This window comes from Canis aureus, chromosome 9, assembly GCF_053574225.1.
Source record: "Canis aureus isolate CA01 chromosome 9, VMU_Caureus_v.1.0, whole genome shotgun sequence".
In the NCBI taxonomy this organism is placed as follows: Eukaryota; Metazoa; Chordata; class Mammalia; order Carnivora; family Canidae; genus Canis; species Canis aureus.
In genome coordinates, this window is record NC_135619.1 from 49,830,644 (window position 1) to 49,852,804 (window position 22,161).

At 39.5% G+C, this 22,161-nt stretch overlaps 2 protein-coding genes and 1 long non-coding RNA gene across 7 annotated transcripts in view; 2 read left to right on the plus strand and 1 right to left on the minus strand.

Moving 5' to 3' along the window:
* Positions 1-8,626, plus strand: part of RBM25 (RNA binding motif protein 25) — a 52,642-nt gene extending 44,016 nt beyond the window's left edge. For 2 of the 3 annotated variants that reach the window (XM_077909892.1, XM_077909893.1), the window contains 6 exons: positions 1,217-1,367; positions 2,174-2,498; positions 2,876-3,150; positions 3,478-3,576; positions 4,526-4,573; positions 8,188-8,626. In XM_077909892.1, the coding sequence (XP_077766018.1) occupies positions 1,217-1,367; positions 2,174-2,498; positions 2,876-3,150; positions 3,478-3,576; positions 4,526-4,573; positions 8,188-8,280 (991 nt within the window). In that variant the 3' untranslated portion in view covers positions 8,281-8,626. Of the gene's footprint in view, positions 1-1,216; positions 1,368-2,173; positions 2,499-2,653; positions 2,728-2,875; positions 3,151-3,477; positions 3,577-4,525; positions 4,574-8,187 lie in introns of those variants that run through there. The other variant, XM_077909894.1, reaches the window with a different exon arrangement.
* Positions 8,627-11,916: 3,290 nt separating this feature from the next.
* LOC144320858 (uncharacterized) lies at positions 11,917-18,849 on the minus strand. Its single transcript, XR_013386495.1, has 3 exons — positions 18,676-18,849; positions 18,188-18,381; positions 11,917-12,312 (listed from the first exon to the last, which is right to left on the minus strand). It is a non-coding gene; the product is annotated as an uncharacterized LOC144320858 (long non-coding RNA).
* A 78-nt stretch (positions 18,850-18,927) lies between these two features.
* The window catches only part of PSEN1 (presenilin 1), a 79,439-nt gene continuing 76,205 nt past the window's right edge, over positions 18,928-22,161 (plus strand). For 2 of the 3 annotated variants that reach the window (XM_077909895.1, XM_077909897.1), the window contains exon 1: positions 18,928-19,086. The gene's annotated coding sequence lies outside the window, so the exon portion shown is untranslated. Of the gene's footprint in view, positions 19,087-19,133; positions 19,508-22,161 lie in introns of those variants that run through there. The other variant, XM_077909896.1, reaches the window with a different exon arrangement.

Here is a 22,161-nt window from a genome sequence, read left to right on the forward strand (position 1 = left end):
AGATTTTATTTATTTATTCATGACAGAGAGAGAGGGAAAGACACAGGGAGAGGGAGAGAAGCAGGCTCCATGCAGGGAGCCCGATGCAGAACTCGATCCCGGGTCTCCAGGATCACGCCCTGGGCTGAAGGTGGCCTAAACCGCTAAGCCACCTGGGCTGCCCTGAAGTGAGGGTTGTAAAGCCTGCCTTCCCTCATGTCTTTGTTCCCATGGCATTTCTAAACTACTCATTCTAGCACTGTAGGAATATGGTAAAGTTGTTGGCCCTATTCTTTCTGTATTCAAAACTATAATTTCTCTGAGCATATAGACAATATTTTTCTTTTTCTTTTAAAAAAAATTTTTTTTTAATTTTATTTATTCATGAGAGACACAGAGGGAGGGAGAGAGAGAGGCAGAGACAGAGGCAGAGGGAGAAACAGGCTCCATGCAGGTACCCTGACGTGGGACTCGATCCTGGGTCGCCAGGATGACTCCCTAGGCTGAAGGCAGCGCTAAACCGCTGAGCCACCGGGGCTGCCCTGATTTTTCTTTTTAACTTAATGTATCTGACATGATCCAGGGAATGTAGTGAAGGCATTTAATATAATTTTAGTACACTATACCTCACATAATTAAAACATTAGAGTTAGCAACTTCAAAAGCACGCCGAGGATTTGATTTTATAGAAAATTTAAAAAGTCAGCAAAATTATTCAATCATAAAGTCAGTAGCAGTATATAATTTCAGAATTCTGAGATGTGATATACTGCTAGCTAGAGAGAATCTCTGCTTTCTGTTGATTCTGCACTGCTTTAAGGACTTTGTATAAGGGAAAGAATTGAAGATAGAAAACCGTTCTTCATGGTATTACTACTCCTTGTAATGTTTTACAACTTGGCACCCAAGAAAACACAAATTGTATGTTGGGCTTTCTGTGTGAAATGAGTACAAAATGAGAGCCTTATTTCATCTGAAGATTACTTTTCTCCTTGTTTTAGACACTTATTTGGAATGACTTGAGAATGAAGCATTGTGATAAATGACAAGACAATGCTTCCTTATTAAGCAATATGTAGAGAGCACATGGTCTTGGGTGTTCTGCTAGATACAGAGCAGTGAGGCATTTTTCATTCTCTTAACATGCAGCTTTTAGTATTTAAAGAAGGTACCTTTGGAGACATTAGGCATAATAGTTGATCTTAGTATAAAGGCCTGTTATGATTTGCATTTGCAGAGGAAGCGCTCTTCAGAAAAGGTTGCGTGATAGGGAAAAGGAAATGGAAGCAGATGAACGGGATAGGAAGAGAGAGAAAGAAGAACTAGAGGAAATCCGGCAGCGCCTTCTGGCTGAAGGGCACCCAGATCCAGATGCAGAGCTCCAGAGGGTGAGTTACTGTAATATCCACAACATTTTCTCATAAGGGAAATGCAGTTTATGCTCCATGTATCTTGCTGTTTGGGTGGAGGATATTAGTATTTTATTATGTAAATCATCTGTATTAGTTGATTTGTCCCGCGTCTTATTTATGTCTGTGAAATATTAACCTAAGTTAAATGACTGTCATCTAATAAAAACTTTTCTAGAAACCTGTCCTTCCTATAATGTACTCTGATATTTCATGACTTTTGGAGTTTGAGTTCCTTCTCTTGCTGCCACCCTGAGTCTTTCTGTTACTTAAGAAAATTAAAAAAAAAAAAAAAAAAGATTTTATTTATTCATGAGAGACACATAGAGGCAGAGACATAGAGAAGCAGGCTCCTCGCAGGGAGACCAATGTGGGACTCTCCCCAGACCTGGGATCATGCCCTGAGCCGAACGAAGGCAGACGCCCAACTGCTGAGCTACCCAGGCGGCCCTCAAACAAATCTTTAAAAATAAAATAAAACTTGGTTATAATTTCTTCAATAAAAATATAAAAACATACCTTTCCCTTTTAAATAAGCCACCTGTTATGTATTTGCATTTGTTCTATCTGAAGAGTGTAAATAGTTTTATATGTAAATATTAAGAATACAAGAAAATAGCATTTTCAGTGTACGTAATATATTCTACAGACTTTCCGATTATAGAAGGAGGCAGTGTTTCATTATTCCTAGTGAAAAATACAGATTTTTCTGAAAGATAATGTAAAACAGCTGGTTGAGTTGGATGTTGTTGTGGCCTGTTAGTAACATTAATTTTTTATTTTAGATGGAACAGGAGGCTGAAAGGCGCAGACAACCACAAATAAAGCAAGAACCCGAATCAGAGGAAGAAGAAGAAGAAAAGCAAGAAAAAGAAGAAAAGCGAGAGGAACCCATGGAAGAGGAAGAAGAGCCAGAGCAAAAGCCCTGTCTTAAACCAACTCTGAGGCCCATCAGTTCTGCCCCATCTGTTTCCTCTGCCAGTGGCAATGCAACCCCCAACACTCCTGGGGATGAGTCTCCATGTGGTATTATCATTCCTCATGAAAATTCACCAGATCAACAGCAACCTGAGGAGCATAGGCCAAAAATAGGACTAAGTCTTAAACTGGGTACGCTAGCATTTTCTCCTTCTTTCCTTTATCCTTCCACCCCCACCCAATATATACTTAGTTTTTGCCTTAAGGAAAAATTACTTATGTGCTGCTTGGTAGGTAGGTAGAAAAATACTCAAAAATGCCTTTCTAGCTCACGATTGTTTTCATAGTTCTACTAGTGCTCCTATATCTGCAGCTGCCTCAAGTTCTGAGAAGAAGTGAAAAGTTAAATTTTCTAGCACTTGTGAGTAGTGAGTTATTTTCTACAGTTGGGATCTTTCTCTGAGATTTGTGGAAGTATATTATGCACTGCTCTTGAGGGATGGTGGGTTGTAAAATGTATTAACATTTGAAAATTAAGTCATCATGCTAATACAGTATTTTTACTATAGGTGCTTCCAATAGTCCTGGTCAACCTAATTCTGTGAAGAGAAAGAAACTCCCCGTAGATAGTGTCTTTAACAAATTTGAGGATGAAGACAGTGATGACGTACCCCGAAAAAGGAAACTAGTTCCCTTGGATTATGGTGAAGATGATAAAAATGCTGCCAAAGGCACTGTAAACACTGAAGAAAAGCGAAAACACATTAAGAGTCTCATTGAGAAAATCCCTACGGCCAAACCTGAGCTCTTTGCTTATCCTCTGGATTGGTCTATTGTGGATTCTGTGAGTAGCAAATTATATTTCATCATTTTTTGAAGTGGTTTTTGAATATAGCATACAAACTCAGATGATTGTATTAATAATGACAGGTAGAGATGATAATGTGGCTGGCATCTTGACCTGCTTGGGATTCAGGTAGATGATTGGGGAAATTCTTGGTAGTATTTGAAGTCTTCATCAATTAGAAGCAAGTAATTGTATCTTAATACATACCTGTCTTAGTTATTGTGACTGAGAGCATACTGTATTTTAGTTTTAAAAACCATGAGGCTGTAGACTTTCTAGTAAAAATAATTAAAAGTTCTTTAATAACTGTGCTTTATTTTGCAGATATTGATGGAACGACGGATTAGACCATGGATTAATAAGAAAATTATAGAATACATAGGTGAAGAAGAAGCTACATTAGTTGATTTTGTTTGTTCTAAGGTTAGTCTTTTACTCCATCCCCAACATTTGTATTCTACTTTAAAATATTAGATACTCTAAAATAAAAAATCTTACAAAGCCAATTCTATGATAGTTTAATTTCAGTTAAGATATTTCATGGCTACTTAAGCCCTCCACTCTATTTCGTACCTCTACATCATGCTTTCATTTCGGGGGGTCAAGGAGGACAGATTTGCTGAATGCTGCCAGTTTTGCTCTCTCCCTACTCCTGAGAATGCCTTGCCACCTCCTTGTCTTAATGGTTAGAATGCTGCTGAAATCCATTTAAGGGAGTTTTTGTGGAGACAGTTGATAGCTTGTCTTACCAATTTGTCAGTCATCCATCTTGTGGAACAGGAACAAAATAGTTTCCTTCATAGCACAATAATAGTCATTTTTATTGATTGATTTGCTGTGTGCCAGGCTTCGTTCTGGGCAGGTACTGTGATAATATGCATTTTGTAAATTTTATGTTCTTTAAACCTCCCAACAATCTGTGGGAGCCACATCTGTGCTCTTACCCATTAAGGTATACCATATCCATTGTTTCCTGAAGGCAAAGTTTTATCTTTAATGAGATAGTTATTATAGTAGAAACATTGTATGTCTCTAAAAGAGTAACTCATTGCGGTTTAAGAAAATGCTTATTTTTCTACCACTATTTCTTTTAACAGTAAGAATAGTAAATTTAGGCTGCCCTTTCTACTCAAAATTATTTTAGCATTGGAATTTGTAACTCTGGATTTGAGCTAGAACACAGTATAGTGATTAAGATCCCAGGTTGTCATGGTAAACTATTGAGAGTGGGATTCTGGGAATTAAGAAATTTATAGAAAGTTTCTTCAGCCACAAAAAATTCCTCTATTAGTTTGAGGGTACTTTAAAGTTTTTTGACTATATTGCTAATTTTTCATTTATTTTCCAAATGACAAGTATTTGTTTCTTTTAGGTTATGGCTCATAGTTCACCTCAGAGCATTTTAGATGACGTTGCCATGGTAAGTCAGAAATTAACTGTTATTAATATTCTAATTAATATCTGTAAACTAAATTTCTCTATATTTGGTTAATTTTTTACCTCTAGAATCTTGGTTCTAGAATCATTCTTTTTAGAAGCCCTAATTAAAATGTGCGTCGGCATTAAAAGGAGTTAGTATATGTGCTGTGAAGTGAGCGCTGCATTAAAGAGGTTAAAAGCACTCACATCAAGATGTCCTTAGACAACACTAACACTTTCCTCTTCTCCACCTTTGGTGTGTTTATATATATAAATATAAATCCTGAATCTGTCCATACATTGAGAAAATATTAAGTGCGTATTGGGTTGAACAAGCTGCAAAAGCATAAAAAGGTGGAACATCTGCTCTTAAAGAAGTAGCAGAGAGGGAGATCTACTACAATACTATACTATAATAGTATCCAGACTTGCATTCATGGAGATATGTAAAAAAGATGTAGGGGCAGAGATGGAGCATCTGACAGTATAAAGGGCAGTTAGGAAAAGTGTCACACGAATTGCCGTCTAAACTGAGTCTTGATAAGACTTGTATAACTTTGTCACTTGGACAGGTATCCACTGGTCATCAATAAACATCAAATCCCCACTTGCATTTAATTTGTGTATTAGAGTTGAGTCAGTGGTTGCATTTCTCTAATATTGTGATCTTGTGAGGAAAGGAGGAAAAGAATTGACAGTAGAGGTGAGAGTGGTTGAATGGCCTATGAACTCAAAGCTAGGAAGAGAAGGAAGTAACATTGGAATAAGGCTGGTGGGTTATGTGAATCAGGGTGCTGGTTGTTCCGGTAAAGCTGTGGTAGGTGTGTTTTAAAGAGTGGTTACAGTGAGAGAGTAGAATATTTAAGAATACAAATGTTAGTTTGGTCCAGATGATGGTGAGGTACATATATGGCCATGGGAGAAAGTTCTGGGGTAGAACTGATGTCATTATTTAGATTATAAGTGAACTTTCTACCTGGGTCATAGACAAGAAATTGAAACTTCTGTATGTTGGGACAGGAATTGGAGAGAGAAAGGGAAACAGCCAGCGTGCTTATCTATTGTGGCATAAAGACTACATATTTGTTGGATAGCCTCTGTTTGAGCGGAAGGTAGTATAGTGAGATCTCATGAACCTCAGTGGAGGGTATGTTTATAAAGAGAAACAAGGAGGATTCAGCAGCTCCCCCTCCTGTGAGATTAAGGCTTCGAAAGTAAGGAACTTTCTGAGAAAGCTGAGGAGTGGCTAAGGGGCTTTCAGGGACACAACAAGTTTTTAGTTAAAGTAAATACATGAAAAAACAAAGAAGTTGAGAGTGGTTAGTATAAAGAGTAATGAATCTAAAGGGCAGAGTGGGAAGATCAGTCAGGGAGGAAGAAAACAGCAAGCATGTTAGAAGATGACAAGTGCCTCTGAGAGCTTAAATTTCCATCCTCAGAGTTGTCAAGGAAAGGGGTGTAGTGGAGTGCCCAACCAAAGGAAGCTCTAGGTCCAGATATTTTGTGTCCAGGCACTATATGATGTCTAAAGTAAGGTAACATTAGTTTTCTGCTGCCCAGCCAGCCTGATGCAGATGCTGTTTAGAAATTCTGATAAGTATTTGTGAAAAAGTTTGTTGACTTCATAATGCTGATCCTCAGATGAAAGATGAAATGTGAATAGATCCCAGATAGAATTTGAACTTCCCTGACCTTCCCAGTCTCTTTAAATTATCCTTGGAGTTGAGAGAGGGTTTTTTATAGTTGGGCTGGAGTTTAGGAATTTTTTTTTAAGCAATGTTCGAATGTTTGGCCTTGGCAGAGTTGCAGTTTCTGTCACTGAAGATGTCGTGTCAGTTAATCCACGTTGATGTGTTGAAATATTGACATTTGGAGTATAGTTAGGCTCTTTGCTGGTTACTTATGTTTTAATTTTCTAGCTCATTGTTCATCAGAGTGGGAGGAAGCCACTCAACTGGCTAGTTTTGTCAATAGCTCACTCTCTAAATATTTCTTGAATAAATGAGATTGAATTTTTAGCTTAAGTAGTATTTTGATCTTGTTAAAAATCTGACTTTTCTTTAAAAAAAATCTGACTTTTTCAAACTGTACCTTTCCTCATTTTACATTAATTAACTTTGGTTATACTTTATGCCTAGATCTATATTATTTCCAAGGTACAATTTTCACATTGGTGTTGTAGCTCATAGTTCTTTTAAACTCTGGCTCATAAAAGTCTGACTAAAAGTTCTTTAATTATTTGTCATTGTTGAGGAATGTAGGGAAATTTCTCAAAAAAAACCCCCAAAACAACAGATTTTCAGGTTTTGCTTAGGTATTTACTGAACACTTAGGTACCAGACACTCTTCAAAACACTTTGTACCTATTAACTCTTTTATTTCCCGTAATAGAACAGTACCATTTGTTAGTATTTCCTCCATTTTATATATGAGAAAACTGAGGTTCATTGTGGCTAAGTGATTCAGTCAAGAGCACATAACTAATAAGGTGGGAGCAGCGATTTAGTTTAGGAGTTAAGAAAACCTGATCTCTATCCAGACTAGTCTTTAATATTGTGATCCAGACTAGTCTGGATAGAGATCAGGTTTTCTTAACTCCTAAACTAAATTGCTGCTCCAGAGCCCTGGCAACATTAGGCCACATTTCATCATGGCAGTGATATCCTGGAGCTTATCCATAGCTGCCTCCTGTAGAAGGAAGCATGCTGTTTCATTTTACCTCACTGTAACCCTGGTGTAGAGGCCCAAGTCTGCATGTAGGGTGAGGGCAGGAATAGTGGGGGACAATATAATGTACCCAACTCATGGAAGGTGAAGTGGATAGGAAGATAATTTGGTTTATCAATTTGCCAGGGGAAAAGACCGGTAATTTATTTAGTAGTCTTGTGTCCTTTTTGGTGATAAATAGTGTTCACGTACTCCTTGTTTATTCTATGCCAGATGCCGTATTAAATGCTTTGCATATATTCACATTTAATATTTAATCCAATGTCACATACATAATACTTGGATAAGTATTACAATTTTAAAGCTGTTTTGGGGATAGAAAAGATACTATTAAATTACTGCAGTTGTGTAACTAGTTCTGCTTAAATTACTGTTTTTTATAATAAATATGCTTTCTTTAGGAAATAGTTTCTTGATACATGTATAAATATCTTATTTGTAAAACTAAAAGTAATAAGTAAAAGAATAAAAGTTGGGTAAAAGTATTGTGCCAGTATTTAAGTAAGTCATGGAATTTTGCTGAATGCATCCCCCTCCACTTTTTGGGTAATTTATATATACTAAATACATCACACTAGATTTCTTTCGAGTCATTTTGTTGAAAATAAATGCTTGTCAATGTAAAAAGCCTTTTATAAGGGATGCCTGAGTGGCTCAGTGGTTGAGCTTCTGTTTTCAGCTCAGGGCGTGATCCCGAAATCTCAGGACCCTGGCTTCTGCCTATGTCTCTGCCTCTCTCTGTGTGTGTCACTCATGAATTAATACAATCTTTTAAAAAAATAAAAATAAATAAAAGCCTTTTAAAATACAAGTCACTATTGGGTGATGCTGATGATTGCTTATCTTACATGTGTTACTGTTTTTTGAAATTTTCTTTTTCTTTTCTAGGTACTTGATGAAGAAGCAGAAGTTTTTATAGTCAAAATGTGGAGATTATTAATATATGAAACAGAAGCCAAGAAAATTGGTCTTGTGAAGTAAAACTCTTTTTACATTTAGAGTTCTGTTTGAGATTCCTTCTTCTTTCCCACCCTTCAGAGGACTTTGGCTTTTTCTTTGTCTTCAAAGACATTTGTGAGATCTGTAATTTTTTTTTAAATGTAGAAAATGTGAATTTTTTTTGTCCTCTAATTTGTTGATGCCCTGTGTACTTCCTTGGTTGTAAAGACATCTGAATCCTACCTTGGTTCTCTTTATACTCACCAGGTACAAATTACTGGTATGTTTTATAAGCCGCAGCTACTGTACACAGCCTATCTGATATAATCTTGTTCTGCTGATTTATTTCTTGTAAATATTAAAATGACTCCCCAATTCTTTTGCAGAATTGCACTTAATGTTGAACTGTACTGTATAGGAACCTACATGAATGATTTTAATTGAAAGAATTCCCATCATACCTATTAACCCTTTCTACCCCTTGATCAAAAATGGGAAGCCCTCCTGAAGGCATGGAATTTAAAATTAGAGTGCTAGGATTAGCAGACAATCCATTCCTACTATTTCTCTGTATGAATGTGTTTGTGCGAATGTATGTATAATTGTCTTTTCCCTAATTTTCTTTGGAGAGTTCCCTTAAACATTTCCTTATTGAAGAGTAGAATCGTAAAGGAAACATGGTGTTGTGCCAATCCAAATGTCTGGGATAATTAGGTTATTAGTCTCCCAGAGCATGGTATTCTCTTGTGACAAGCAACAGACTGGTGAATGGAATGGGGCTTTCCTGTTGATCGCTGACCGCTACAGCCTCTTTTTTTTAAGGGAGTGTGAATCATAATGGTTTTCCCCTTAATTTCATTGTGTAGAACTAAGACAGATCCTTAGATTCCAGGGAACTTTATATGATGCATTTTTGCACTACTTGGTTCCTAGCTTTATTTTGGTGTACTCCTTTGTTTTAAAAAAAACCTTAATCTGAGAAGCATAAATGAAAAAAAAAATCGTTTTTAAAAACAAAAGGTAAACTTAGGCAATACAGACTAGGAAAGTTGAAAAAATAGAATAGGAATTTAGAATGGCAATTTGCGAATTTTACATCTTATTTTTAAGGATATAGTAAATCATTTAAGGCAGTTACCACTAATTTTTTGTTTGCACTTTTGTTTTTAAAGGGATTATATCTCCTGCGTGTATATGCACGCACAAACCTTTTTTACCTCTGCTCATCAATGTTTAAAAATATACTGATGTCTTCTTAGAGACATATATGGGGCTTTCTTTAGTGTAGAACAGAAAGAACTTCACCAGGGAGCAAAATTATCTGAAAATGTAACAGGGTTTAAACAGTTCTTAACACAAATTAGGTGCAGTTATTCCCATGTCTGAGTATTTACAAGAAAGATTATTAAGTTTGGGGGGGAAGGGCAGATTGTTAAAAAGCATAACTGAGCTTGAGTTACGAGATTTTTTTTTACATCTTAAAAGGAATTTGAAACACTGTTCTTAACACTGGACCATGAGGTGGTTCCATTATGTAAATATTTCCAATATTAAAACTGTATATATTTGATCTTGGGGACCCATTCTTTCAGAATCTTGTTAAATAAATGGCATCATGTTGTAATTTTGCAGTGCATACTAGAAACATAACTTGAAAATATGGGCTGAATTTTTGATGGACTTGATTTTTATATCATTTTTAAGTTCTGGTCTCTGAAAGGAGAATTTCAGAACGTTCATGCTCCTTGCCATCTATAAATTCCTTAACTAGCCTTTTCTCAGATTGACAACCCCCTCCCCCGCCCTGCCGAGCTTCACACATTTTTCAGTTTATTATTTCTATCTTATTGTATTGCTGCTTCTAAGGCATCATATTATGTTTTTACTTAGCATTAGCATGAAGGTTTATTCAGGTTGATTTAATTACCCTTGCTTTCGTCTTAGCTCTTTCACTGTATTTATCTTAAAAGGCCCTTATCTGAAAGTCTTGAGGGCACATACCATTTATTGTATCACACTTCCAGTGAGATATGTGTCCAGATCCTAATAAATTCATACATTAACATTTCTGCAGCAGAATAGGAATGATAATCCCTGAGTTAAAGACCATTTATAATAGTTTCATATCAGCTTGAGACTGGTTTTGCTACCAAGCTTATTAAACTTTTAAGGTTTTCAGTTTCTAGTTTTTCAGATTTGCATATAAAGAACTGGACATGTATAAACTGGTGTATTCTAATGTCTGGGAGAATACACATAAGAATATTACCAATAAATTGCTTGTGCTTTCTGGGTTGTCTTTACCGTTTGCCCGTAGATTAATTTCAGTTTGGAAATCTTAATCTATATTGCCCCTTCAGATTGTTAAAAAATTATATGAAATTCTTGATAATCATTCCTTTTTAAAAAAAAATTTTGAGAGCGAGAATGGGCTGAGGGAGGGGCAGAGTGAGAGGGTGGAGCAGACTCTGCTGAGCTTGTGTCTTGATCCCAGCACCCTGAGATCAGGACCTGAGCCGAAATCAGAAGTCAGATATTGGTATCCCTGGGTGGCGCAGCGGTTTGGCGCCTGCCTTTGGCCCAGGGCATGATCCTGGAGACCCGGGATCGAATCCCATATCGGGCTCCCAGTGCATGGAGCCTGCTTCTCCCTCTGCCTGTGTCTCTGCCTCTCTCTCTCTCTGTGTGACCATCATAAATAAATAAAAATTAAAAAAAAAAAAAAAAAAAGAAGTCAGATATTTAACCGACTGAGCCACAAGTGCTCCCTGAGGATCATTCTTGATCTGGCAGTCAGAAAATGAAGATGCTTTTTCCTCGTTTGATTTATAAATAATTTTAAATATGTACATTTGTTTACAAGAGGAAAGATAAATTGTTTGAAGTAGTTTTTCTTAAACTTTAATGTGTACCTGAATCACCTGGGGGATCTTGTTAAAATGTAGATAGATAGTAGGATACAGTGGTGCTGGAAATTTTGCATTTCTGACCAGCTTCCAAGTGATGCCAATGCTAACTGATCCAAGGACTACAGTTTTGAGTATCAGTACATACTCAGTACAGGATTTCTTTGCTATCCTAGAAGTCAAGTGTCCCTGTGAAACAGTTTGAAAGCTGAAATGGCATAAATTTAGCCAAGAAACAATAACCATTAATTTATATGGAAATTTTTGAGTATTCTCTGACTGAAAAATAACCTCTCTCAGACTTACCTGATACCTTAGAACACATCTTGCTAACAGATGCACAAAATAAATGGAAATAAAGCACAGATGCTCACAGACATAGTTCAAAACTGTGGTGGCTTGATTCTGAGATACAGTCCCTGGGTAAGGGACTTGCTGGCACCACTCTTGATGCACAGGCTGTGTGCTGCTTCTGTAAGGGCTTGCTGCAAAAACAAATGCTGACTACTATTTTCACTGTAGTTCATCTTTATTTTGTAAAAGTGAAAATCCTCTTCAGATTTCTTTTGATTAGCAAAACCAGGTGCTACTGTAGGTTTTTCATAAAAGTGGGGTAACTTGGGACGCCTTGGTGGCTCAGCGGTTGAGCATCTGCCTTTGGCCCAGGTCATGATCCTGGAGACCCGGGATCAAGTCCCACATCGGGCTCCCTGCATGGAGCCTGCTTCTCCCTCTTCCTGTGTCTCTGCCCACCCCCCCCCCCCCGCCCCATCTCTCATGAGTAAATAAATAAAATTAAAAAAAAAAAAAAAGTGGAGTAACTTGACTTCTGAAAAGCAGGGGGAACCTGTAGTAGTATTTTATCCTCACAGATTACACAAGTGCAGCTTAATTTTCTTTTTAAGTAGATTATAAAGAGAAGAACATTTTTTTGAGACCAATAGATGCACATTGTCTATGTTCATGAACATAAAGTAGTCTTCCAAAAAAACGTGCCTGAGAACAAGTCTAATATTCTAGGCTTTACTCCCAGCCAGTCCCAGAGCACTTTCTCTTTAGAGGACTCTGTTTTTGCTTATTCTGATTTTTACCATAGCGCTTCTGTATGTAGTGGAAGCAAATGATGATTTTGTGGAGTGCTGTTTCAGGTACTCATCAGGCAGAAATGCTAGATATAATGGACAAATAGAGAAACAGCTTATGAGTCAAATTGAACTGAACACTTATGTTTTCTTTTTACATAGGAAGTAAAAGTTGTAATGCTAATAGTGTGTATATGAGGCTTATTTACTCAGCTTTTTCTGATGAAAAAAAGAAGACACTACAGCGAAAATAGCGTTTGTTTTGCAGCTCTATAAATGTTAACACTTATAACCCAAAAAATTGCTGAAAGGTTTTATGTCATAATGGTTACAGACTTCAGGTCATATTTTAGCCTTCTCTCAATCTGAAATTGGTAAATAGTATTGCTCTGCAAAAGATGGTGAAATTGATCTCTGAATGCCATGGATACAAAATGTATGACAAAGAATCCCCAAAATGCAAAGAAACAGTGTAGGTGTCAGGAAGAAAATTGGGAAATTCACACACATATATATATTTCAAACACTGGAACAATTACTATAATTCATACTATTGACCAAAGTAAGCTTAAAATTTTTTATGTAGATTTTTTGAAATATAATTAGGTTGAATTACTGAAATAATTTATTTGCACGAGTGCTTACATTTTCATCTTTATTTGACAGAATCTTTGCCTTCTATTTTATTACTTGTCTTATATGAAGGCCAAATTAGGAATAGTAGTCTAAAATCCCCAGGAATGAAAGATAATTTCTATAAGCAGAAGTAAATAAAAATTCTTTTCAAGCCATATTGTTTGCATTAAATGACAATCCCACGTCTGCCTACTGTGCCACATTCCATAGTAGTTGGATTTATGACCTAGATTCTCATTCCCAGAGTGGTAGCTGAATTGTTATAGGTAGTCCCTCTGGTTTTTTGTGTATGACATTTACTTAGCCATTGAAGCATGCTTGATACATGGCATTCGTGTTAAATGGTAGGTAGAGTGATAGACGTAAGACAAGATACCTCTAGTAGCTGATAGTCTAATAATGATGGAGAAGGAATAATGAGGAATACTAAGACATATAAAGTAGTATACCAACTGTCATACTTGATTAGCTCACTTCATTGTCAAGAGAACAGGGACAGTAGGAAGATATTCAGTAGAGCCAGTAATATGTGAGCTAGGAACTTAGAGGTCACATTATCTACCCAAAGCAACACTGCTACAGTGTTCCTGACAGATGGATGTCTAGAGGCCTATATGTTGGATTCTAATTCATGGTCTAAATCTGTGCTATCCAAGGTTTTAAGTTTGTTAAAGTTAAATAATTTTGAAACTCATTTCTTCAGTCACACTAGCATATTTCAAATGTTTGGAAGCCCTCTTAGTAAAAAATAGTTTTTTGTTGCAATGTATTTCAGGTGTTCTATGGCCATATATAGTCAGTGGCTAGCAATACTGTTTGAACACTGCAGATTATAGAACATAATTATGATTGGGGCGCCTGGATGGCTCAGTTGGTTGAACATGGCAACTCTTCATCACAGGGGTTGTAAGTTCAAGCCCCATGTTGGGTATAGAGATTACTTAAACATCATTATGATTTCAGAAAGCTTTATTGGATAGATCTGGTCTAAATGTTATCAATCCAAGGGGAGAGGGAAGTGTTTGTTAATAAAATTACCCTACATGAAGCATTTTTAGCAAATCTTTTGTTGAAGCAAAAATTACTAGGTGTGAATTTAAAAATAGAGATTAACAATTTTTTTTTTTGTAACAAAAGGAACATCTAATGAACACTTCACATTGTAGAATCCAAAAACTGAAGGTTCGTTTCCTGTCAAAAAAATACTAGTAAATACTCCCTAGTGAAGAGACTGGATTATTATTGGTGAAAAGCTATTAAAGTTTCATTTTTTTAAATTAAAAGTTTCATTTTTAAGTGTTTTATTGAGGCACATTTTAAAAAAAGATTTTATTTATTCATGAGAGACACAGAGACAGAGGCAGAGGGAGAAGCAGGCTTCCTGTGGGGAGCCCAGTGTGGGACTTGGATCCCAGGATCACGGCCTGAGCCAAAGGCAGATGTGCCGAGCCACTGAGGTGCCTGAGTCATGCATATATATAGATTTTTTTCAATTTTAATTTTTATTTATTTATTTATTTATTCATTCATTTATTTATTTATTTTTAGTTTTAAAATTTTTTAAATTTAAGTTTAAAAATTTTTTATTTTGATTTTGTTTATTCATGAGAGAGACACACAGAGAGCAGCAGAGACATAGGCAGAGAGAGAAGCAGGCTCCATTCAGGGAGCCCGACGTGGGATTCAATCCCAGGCCTCCAGAATCACACCCTGGGCTGAAGGCAGATGCTCAACCCTTGAGCCACCCAGGTGTTCCGAGGCATATATTTTTAAAAGGGGAGCCCAAGGGCAGCCTGGTTGGCTCAGTGGTTTAGTGCCATCTTCAGCCCAGGGCGCGATCCTGGAGACCTGGGATAGAGTCCCACATTGGGCTCCCTGCATGGAGTCTGCTTCTCCCTCTGCCTGTGTCTCTGCCCCTCTCTCTCTCTCTCTCTCTCTCTCTCTCTCTCTGTGTGTGTCTCTCATGAACAAATGAAATCTTTAAAGTAAAATAAAGAGGGGGCCCAAGTTCTTGATTATAGAGGAAATTAGAATTTCATAAAGGCAGGGCACCTGGCTGGCTCAGATGGTAGAGCTTGTGCCTCTTGGTCTCAGGGGTCATGAGTTCAAGCTCCACGTTGGGCATGGAAAAGAAAAAGGCAAACTGCCTTAATGTGGGAAGTTTTGAGTTGGATAGCCTTAGAATAAGTGGTATAGGGATGCCTGGGTAGCTCAGTGGTTGAGTATCTGCCTTTGGCTCAGGTCCTGATTCTGGGGTTCTGGGATCGAGTCCCACATCCTGCTCCCCACAGGGAGCCTGCTTCTTCCTCTGCCTATGTCTCTGTCCCTCTCTTCCATGAATAAATAATAAAATAAAATAAAATATAAAATAGGAATAAGTGGTGTAAATAACTGGCCTTGGTTCTCTGCTTGACCAGGTCTTGACTTTATGTATGTACTAGTGACCAGTGGCTGTTCTACTCTTAGTCTCCGACAGCATCTCTCACCCAAGTGGTTCTAACCAGTCCGACACTTTGGATTTCTCATTTGCTTCATCTTTTACCACTTAGTATTGGTTTTTGGCACCAAAGCCAAATTGGTTTTGTATTTCCATTCTCACTCCCAAGTTCCAAACGCTTTTGGGAAAATAATAAATGTACCACTGCAGATATTTTGAACCCTTGGTGCTATATTTCTCGTTCTTCTACTGAACTCCAGTTCTTTTCCACACACATTCCAGCTTTTGTTTTTGAACCTTCCGTGCTATATAGTAGTTGTGGAAAAACTATTAGCAGAATGATTGAGAATCCTTTGATTTTCCTCCCCTTATTCAGCAATTAAGTCTCAAGTTTAACAAAACCTTAACTTTAAAAAAGTCGTTAGGCATATTCTTCAGTTCTAGCTTTCCAGTTTATGGTGACATGCATCTTAAACCTTTGCTTTCTGTAGTTAATGATAGATGACTCTATCCATCCTATACAGAAGACCTCCCCAACTCCACAGGCTCTGGTTTCTAACTACATTTTGCAGTTTCTTGAGCCTTGCTCAAGTATTTCGTGATCTTCATTCTTCAGTCTGGACTAAGTGTTAACACAAAAACTTAATCTTGGATCCTATCTCCTATCCACTACACTATTGAGATTCCACAGAGTAGCTTATAATTGCATGTGCCTTCCAAAGGCCTCAAGTCTCAAATATTTTTTATCACCATTCCACTGATGACCGGTGATGACCTGAAGAGACTGTGACCTTGTGAGAGGTTCCACCCTATCTCTTAACACCATGGACATTTGCTATTTGGTATCTAGGATATCACTTTTGCCCTGCCCTACTTTTATGTCTTTCCCAATGTCTTTGCTGGCTCTTCATCAACAAATCTTGTGTATTTGTTTGTATTTCTTTTAATTAAAAAAAAAAAAGATTTTAAAGATTTATTTACTGGGTTCCTGAGTGGCGCTCAGTTGGTAAAGCATTTGACTTGACTTCGGCTCAGGTCATACATGATCTCAGGGTCCTGAGATGGATCCCTTACTTTGGGTTCTGTGCTCAACCTAGAGTCTGCTTGAGATTCCCTCTGCCCCTCCCCCCAAAATAAATAAAATCTTTTAAAAAAATATTATTTATTTATTTATTCATAGAGACAGAGAGAGAGAGAGAGAGGCAGAGACACAGGTAGAGGGAGAAGCAGGCTCCATGAAGGGAGCCCGACGTGGGACTCTATCCCGGGTCTCCAGGATCACACCCCAGGCTGCAGGCGGTGCTAAACTGCTGCACCACAGGGGCTCCCCTAATAAAATCTTTTAAAAAATTACTTAAGTAATCTCTACACCCAACATGGGACTCAAACTCACAACCCTGAGATCAAGAGTTTCAGGCCCACAGACTGAGGCAGCCAGATATCCCAAAGATGTATTTCTTTTTTTTAAGATTTTATTTATTCATTAGAGACACAGAGAGAGAGGAAGAGACACAGGCAGAGGGAGAAGCAGGCTCTATGCAGGGAGCCCGATGTGGGACTTGATCCTAGGACTCCAGGATCAGGCCCTGGGCCAAAGGCAGCTGCTAAACTGCTGAGCCACCCAGGGATCCCCAAAGATGTATTTCTAAGAAGATGAAAAAATAGCAAAAACTGGTGGAAAAAGTTATCTGTAGTCCGAGTCACTGTGCTTTTTTTTAAATCACTTTTTATTTTTTTTTAAGATTTTATTTATTTATTCATGAGAGACACAGGGAGAGAGAGGCAGAAAAACAGGCAGAAGGAGAAGCAGGCTCCATGCAGGGAGCCCAATGTGGCCCTCGGTCCTGTGTCTCCAGGATCACAACCCAGGCTGAAGGCAGCGCTAAACCACCTGAGCCACCTCCTGGGCTGCCCTTAATCACTTTTTAAAAATCACCTTTTGGGTTATTTTTTGCAGGAATGTGATTTGACATAGTTGTGTTTATACATATGCATAAATCTTTGTCTATTTTTTTTCATTTAAGAATGTTTCTGTTACACATAACCTTCATAAACAATTTATGAAGGACATAAATTGTGAAATGGGTGAACCAAAATTTATTGTAGGATGTTTAGCTTTCCAATTTTTGGTATTAAACTTCATGAATGTCTGCACAAATATTTTGTAATGAGATTGTGCCTAAAAAAACGTTTACCAGCAATTCTTTTTTTTTTTTTTTTTTTTTGAGAGAGAGCAAGTGAGCACATGGGTACAAACATGGGGAATGGCAGGTGGAGGAAGAAGCAGGTTTCCCACTGAGCAGAGTCCAATGTGGGGCTCCATTCCAGGACTCTGGGGTCATGTCCCGAGCCAAAGGCAGAAGTTTAACCAACAGAGCCACCCAATCCCCTAGTTTACCACTATTTTAAGACTTTCTACTCATATTACCAGACCGCATTCAAAGAAATTGAACCAGTTCACAAATAGATGGGGTTTAGCCTATGCTTGTTTGACAAGTGTATTGAATGGTTTTATGTGCTGGACACTGTTCTCAGCACTTGCAATATATAAATGAACAAATAGGCAAAATCCTTATCCTTGTGACATTTAAGGAGGGAAGAGGAAATGACTTAAATATCTTTGGGGAGGGGAGCTGTCAACATTTTTATTCACCCAACTTATCTGTTCCCTGTTAATGGAAAAACCTATTGAGGTTCTTAAAATGAAGCTGGGTGTAAAACCTATTTAAATCTGTTCATGTATTGGATGGAGAGAGGAGGGAGGGACTGAGGGACTGATGCTCCAGGAATATGAAGGGCTATCTTGGGGGGAGGAATTCAAAAGAAACAAAAGCTATCATTTGGCCAGATGCCACTCATCATTGATTTCATTGTCAGTTTTCTGTTACCTGTGAATTTGAGCATTTCTCCATTCTCCATCTTTGGTTTTCCATGATTGTATTCAGTTTACTTTCAGCTTTCAGATGAGTGTGCTATGCTACTTAAGTTAGTTGTTGGTGCTGTCTTTACCGCAACTTGGACGGAAAACTGGCAGATGCAGGAATTAAGTGGCCGTTGAGCAATTCACTGTGCACCAGGTGCTCTGGTTTTGGGATTTCAAAAATAAGACACATTTTATGCTCTCTGGAAGTTTACCATCTAAGACTGGATCTTAAACTTGAAGCCTAAGAATCCCGGGCTGCGTTCGTTTAAAACGCAGTTTCTCGGGTTTCCCCCACCCACCAGAAGTTTTGATTCGTTTGGGTAGTGTATGAAGGGCACAGGTAGTTACAATTTTCACTAGTCACCCGCATCACCAGTGATGCAGCTGATTCGCGCTGAGAAGCACTACAAATAGGTACCAGGAGATAAACGTTAAGATTTAAGATGTCATCACTTGTAGGTCGGAGGAGCGCACGCTGGGCCCCGCTGACGTAGAAACCTCGGTCCTCAGCTCTGCAGTCTCGAATCCCAGAGCATCTCGGACTCGCACTAAGCACTCTGGGCGGCTTCCTCCAGGTCCCCGGGGTCGCCGCGAGCGCAGCGTTAGCCCCTCACTCCGCCGCGCCACCGGAAGCCCCACCCTCTCCCCCCGGGTCCCGCCCCCTGCTCCGGTGGGACCCGCCCCTTCCCCGGCCGGCCGCCAACGGCGCCAGAGCCGGAAATGACGACAGCAGCGAAGCTTTTTGGGCGGGGCCTGGGCCGGGCCGCTCCAGAGGCCGCGATTTCACATCGGAAACAAAACAGCGGCTGCTCGGGAAGGAGCCTCCCCTGCGAGCGCCCGGTGGTGGCGGCAAGTGAAGAGTAGGTGCGTGGTGGGGAGTTTGGGGAGAGGGGAAGGCGCCCCTCGCCTGGTGCGGACACAGGCGGTGGCGGGCTGGGCCCGGCTCTTTGTCGCCTCCCGGGCCGCGCAGCCGGGTGTCCTCGAGGATGAGGAGCGGGGCGCGGCCGGGCGGGGACCGAGGAACCCCTTGTGGGGAACGCGGAGGGACGGCCCGTTTCTCCAGCTCCGGGCGCAGCGCGCGGTCGGGTCGAAGAGAGATTCCCCTCCGGAAGTGCTGGTTCCCCGAAGACGTTTCAGGACGCAGGTGCCCTGGTCCTCAGCTGGGCCGGGATTGACGGTCTTGAGTGGAGTGGAGCAGGAGAAGGAGGAAGCGCCTTGCCCCGGTCTGGTTGAGCAACTGGTGAAACTCCGCGCCTCACGCCCCGAGTGTGCCCTTGTCCGGGAAGTGAGTGGCACTCAGAGAAAAATTCCTTACGTCTCACGTTCGAGGTGGACAACAGGGTCTGATGCTGTTTGCCTTGGTTGGGACCGTCGCGAGGCACGATGTTGTTCGGGGCTTTGCATGTGTCTTGGGTATTTTGCGTTTTCTTCCCGCTCAGGTTTTTTTTTTCTCCCCCCCCCCCTTCAAATAAATAATTTGCTTCTACTGTAGGAGACTAATTTAATGATTTTAAAAGCATTGCCTGCCTGCTTTGGGCAAGATGAATATAGTATTCAGGGTTTACTCTGGGAGGTAAGAATAGGGTGCAAAAAACTATGGCATATATAATGACTTTAATATAACTGAGCACATTGTAAAGCTCGTAACATTTCCTGAGGTTTGAGGCAGGCAGAGGTCACATCTGGTTAGGAAATCTTGTTATTTGAGTTCTCTCTCACGGTGGAAAGGTTTTCACCCCTTGAGTTGAAGTGGGTGGGGCGTTATAATCAGAGGGTATATTACAAACAGGGGCCCACTCTGAATTAAAAATAACTGTTAATGAAGGAAAATAAAGCAAGAGAGTGGATTGGAGCTTGTTGCATTTGACTAATTTCAGTCACCTGCAAAATGCCTATTTCAGGTCTCCTTAATTCATTTGCAGACTTCACCAACTTAAGACTCGCTCCACCACCATTTAATAAACCCTTAACAGTGAGAAAAGGATAATGTTTATTGAGTGCATGCATGGATTCCTTCCCCTACCCTACCCCCAATAGATCATAGAAATGGCATCCATCAGTTGGTTTTCCATTCTTCTGCTGCTGCTCCTTGGATAGACAGTTAACACAGCTCTGGGTATACTTCTGAATGGATGTGATTTATTGCTGAGTTTTAAGTTAATGGCTGCAACTAGACCTAGACTGCTAAATGAATTTCCATTTAGAGGGAACTAGAGGATTGAAGTTGATCTCTGAGAACCACCCTAGCAGGAAAATACAGCATTTGTCAGTTACCATAGCTTATGTGGACCTCTTCCTCTTTCAGATCCAGGCTCTCTCTGCTCCTGCTTTCCCACTAATATTATTGCAGATTATAGGGGAGGCTTTTTTAACATTATATTCTGAAAAACCTTTCAAAGACCTCTAATTCTGCCTCTCCTTCATGTGATAGATACTAGGCAGATTTGGAAGGTATGTTAAGAGTGGCACTGTTGTGGTCAGAACTTTAGGCACATTAATCTGATAGTTGGGGCTCGGATGGATAAGAGAAGGAGATGACTTTTGCGTAATTCTGGTGAGATAAGATGAGAGTTTGGTGATGGTAGAGGCTTAGGAGGAAAAATGGGGTGCCTGAGTGGCTCAGTTGGTTAAGCTTCTGCTTTTGGCTCAGGTCATGAGGCCCCCCCCCCCCCCGCAAAATCTGGCTCCCTGCTCAGCAGGGAGTCTGCTTGTTCCTCTCTCTCTCTGCCCTTTCCCCTACCTGTCATATTTTCTCTCTCTGTCATAAATAAATAAATAAGTAAATAAGGAAAAACATTAACAAGATATGACAGCCAATTGAGAATCAAGGAATAAATAGAATTGACTAGGAGGCTTTAAGTTTGAAGAATGGGAGAGACGTTTGCAGAAATAAGGAAGTTAGTGAAGAACTAGTCTAGAGAGGAGAATGAGGAAGTGGTTTGGGAGTATCACTTTTGAAGTGCCCGTAGGTCGAAGATGTCCCATGGACAGACCTGGAACTGTAATAGACTTTAAATAGACTTACTAGCTAATGTTGGAGCAGTGGAGGAGATGCCTAAGGAAAGGAAGGGGACAAGAAGGCCCAGGCATACGACTTATAGTGAAGGAGTGGAAGAAGGGTGAGAGGAACCAGCTGAGGAGGATGAGTGGTGGGAGGAGAACCTCCATAGTGCAGTGTCACAAAGGCTAAGGAAGAGAGGGAAGCTTCGGGAAGGAAAAGGCTCTCAGGGATTTTCAGCAGAAAGAGCTGAAGATTTAGAGCAAGCAGCATGATCTGATAGGAAACTATGTGAGCTACAAATGTTAATTTAAAACTTTTTTAATAAACATTTTATAAAGGTAGGAAATAGATAAAATTATTTCTTTTTTTTTTTTTTTTTAATTTTTATTTACTTATGATAGGCACACAGTGAGAGAGAGAGAGGCAGAGACACAGGCAGAGGGAGAAGCAGGCTCCATGCACCAGGAGCCCGACGTGGGATTCGATCCCGGGTCTCCAGGATTGCGCCCTGGGCCAAAGGCAGGCGCTAAACCGCTACGCCACCCAGGGATCCCTTTCATTTTTTTTTTTTTTTTTTAATTTTTAGGAAATAGATAAAATTAAATTGAATATTTTATGTAACCCAGTACATCTAAAATATTTTTTTAAAACATGTTCTTTTTTTCAAGATTTTATTTATTCATGAGAGACACACACACACAGAGAAAGAGAGGCAGAGACACAGGCAGAGGGAGAAACAGGCTCCATGCTGGGAACCCGACGTGGGACTCGATCCCAGGTCCCCAGGATCACACCCTGGGCTGAAGGCGGCACTAAACCACTGAGCCACTGAGGCTGCCCTAAAATATTTTTTTTAAAGATTTATTTGAGAGAGAGCATGCGAGAGTGCCAAGCAAGGGGAGGAGCAGAGGGAGAGGGATATGCAGACTCCTCACCAA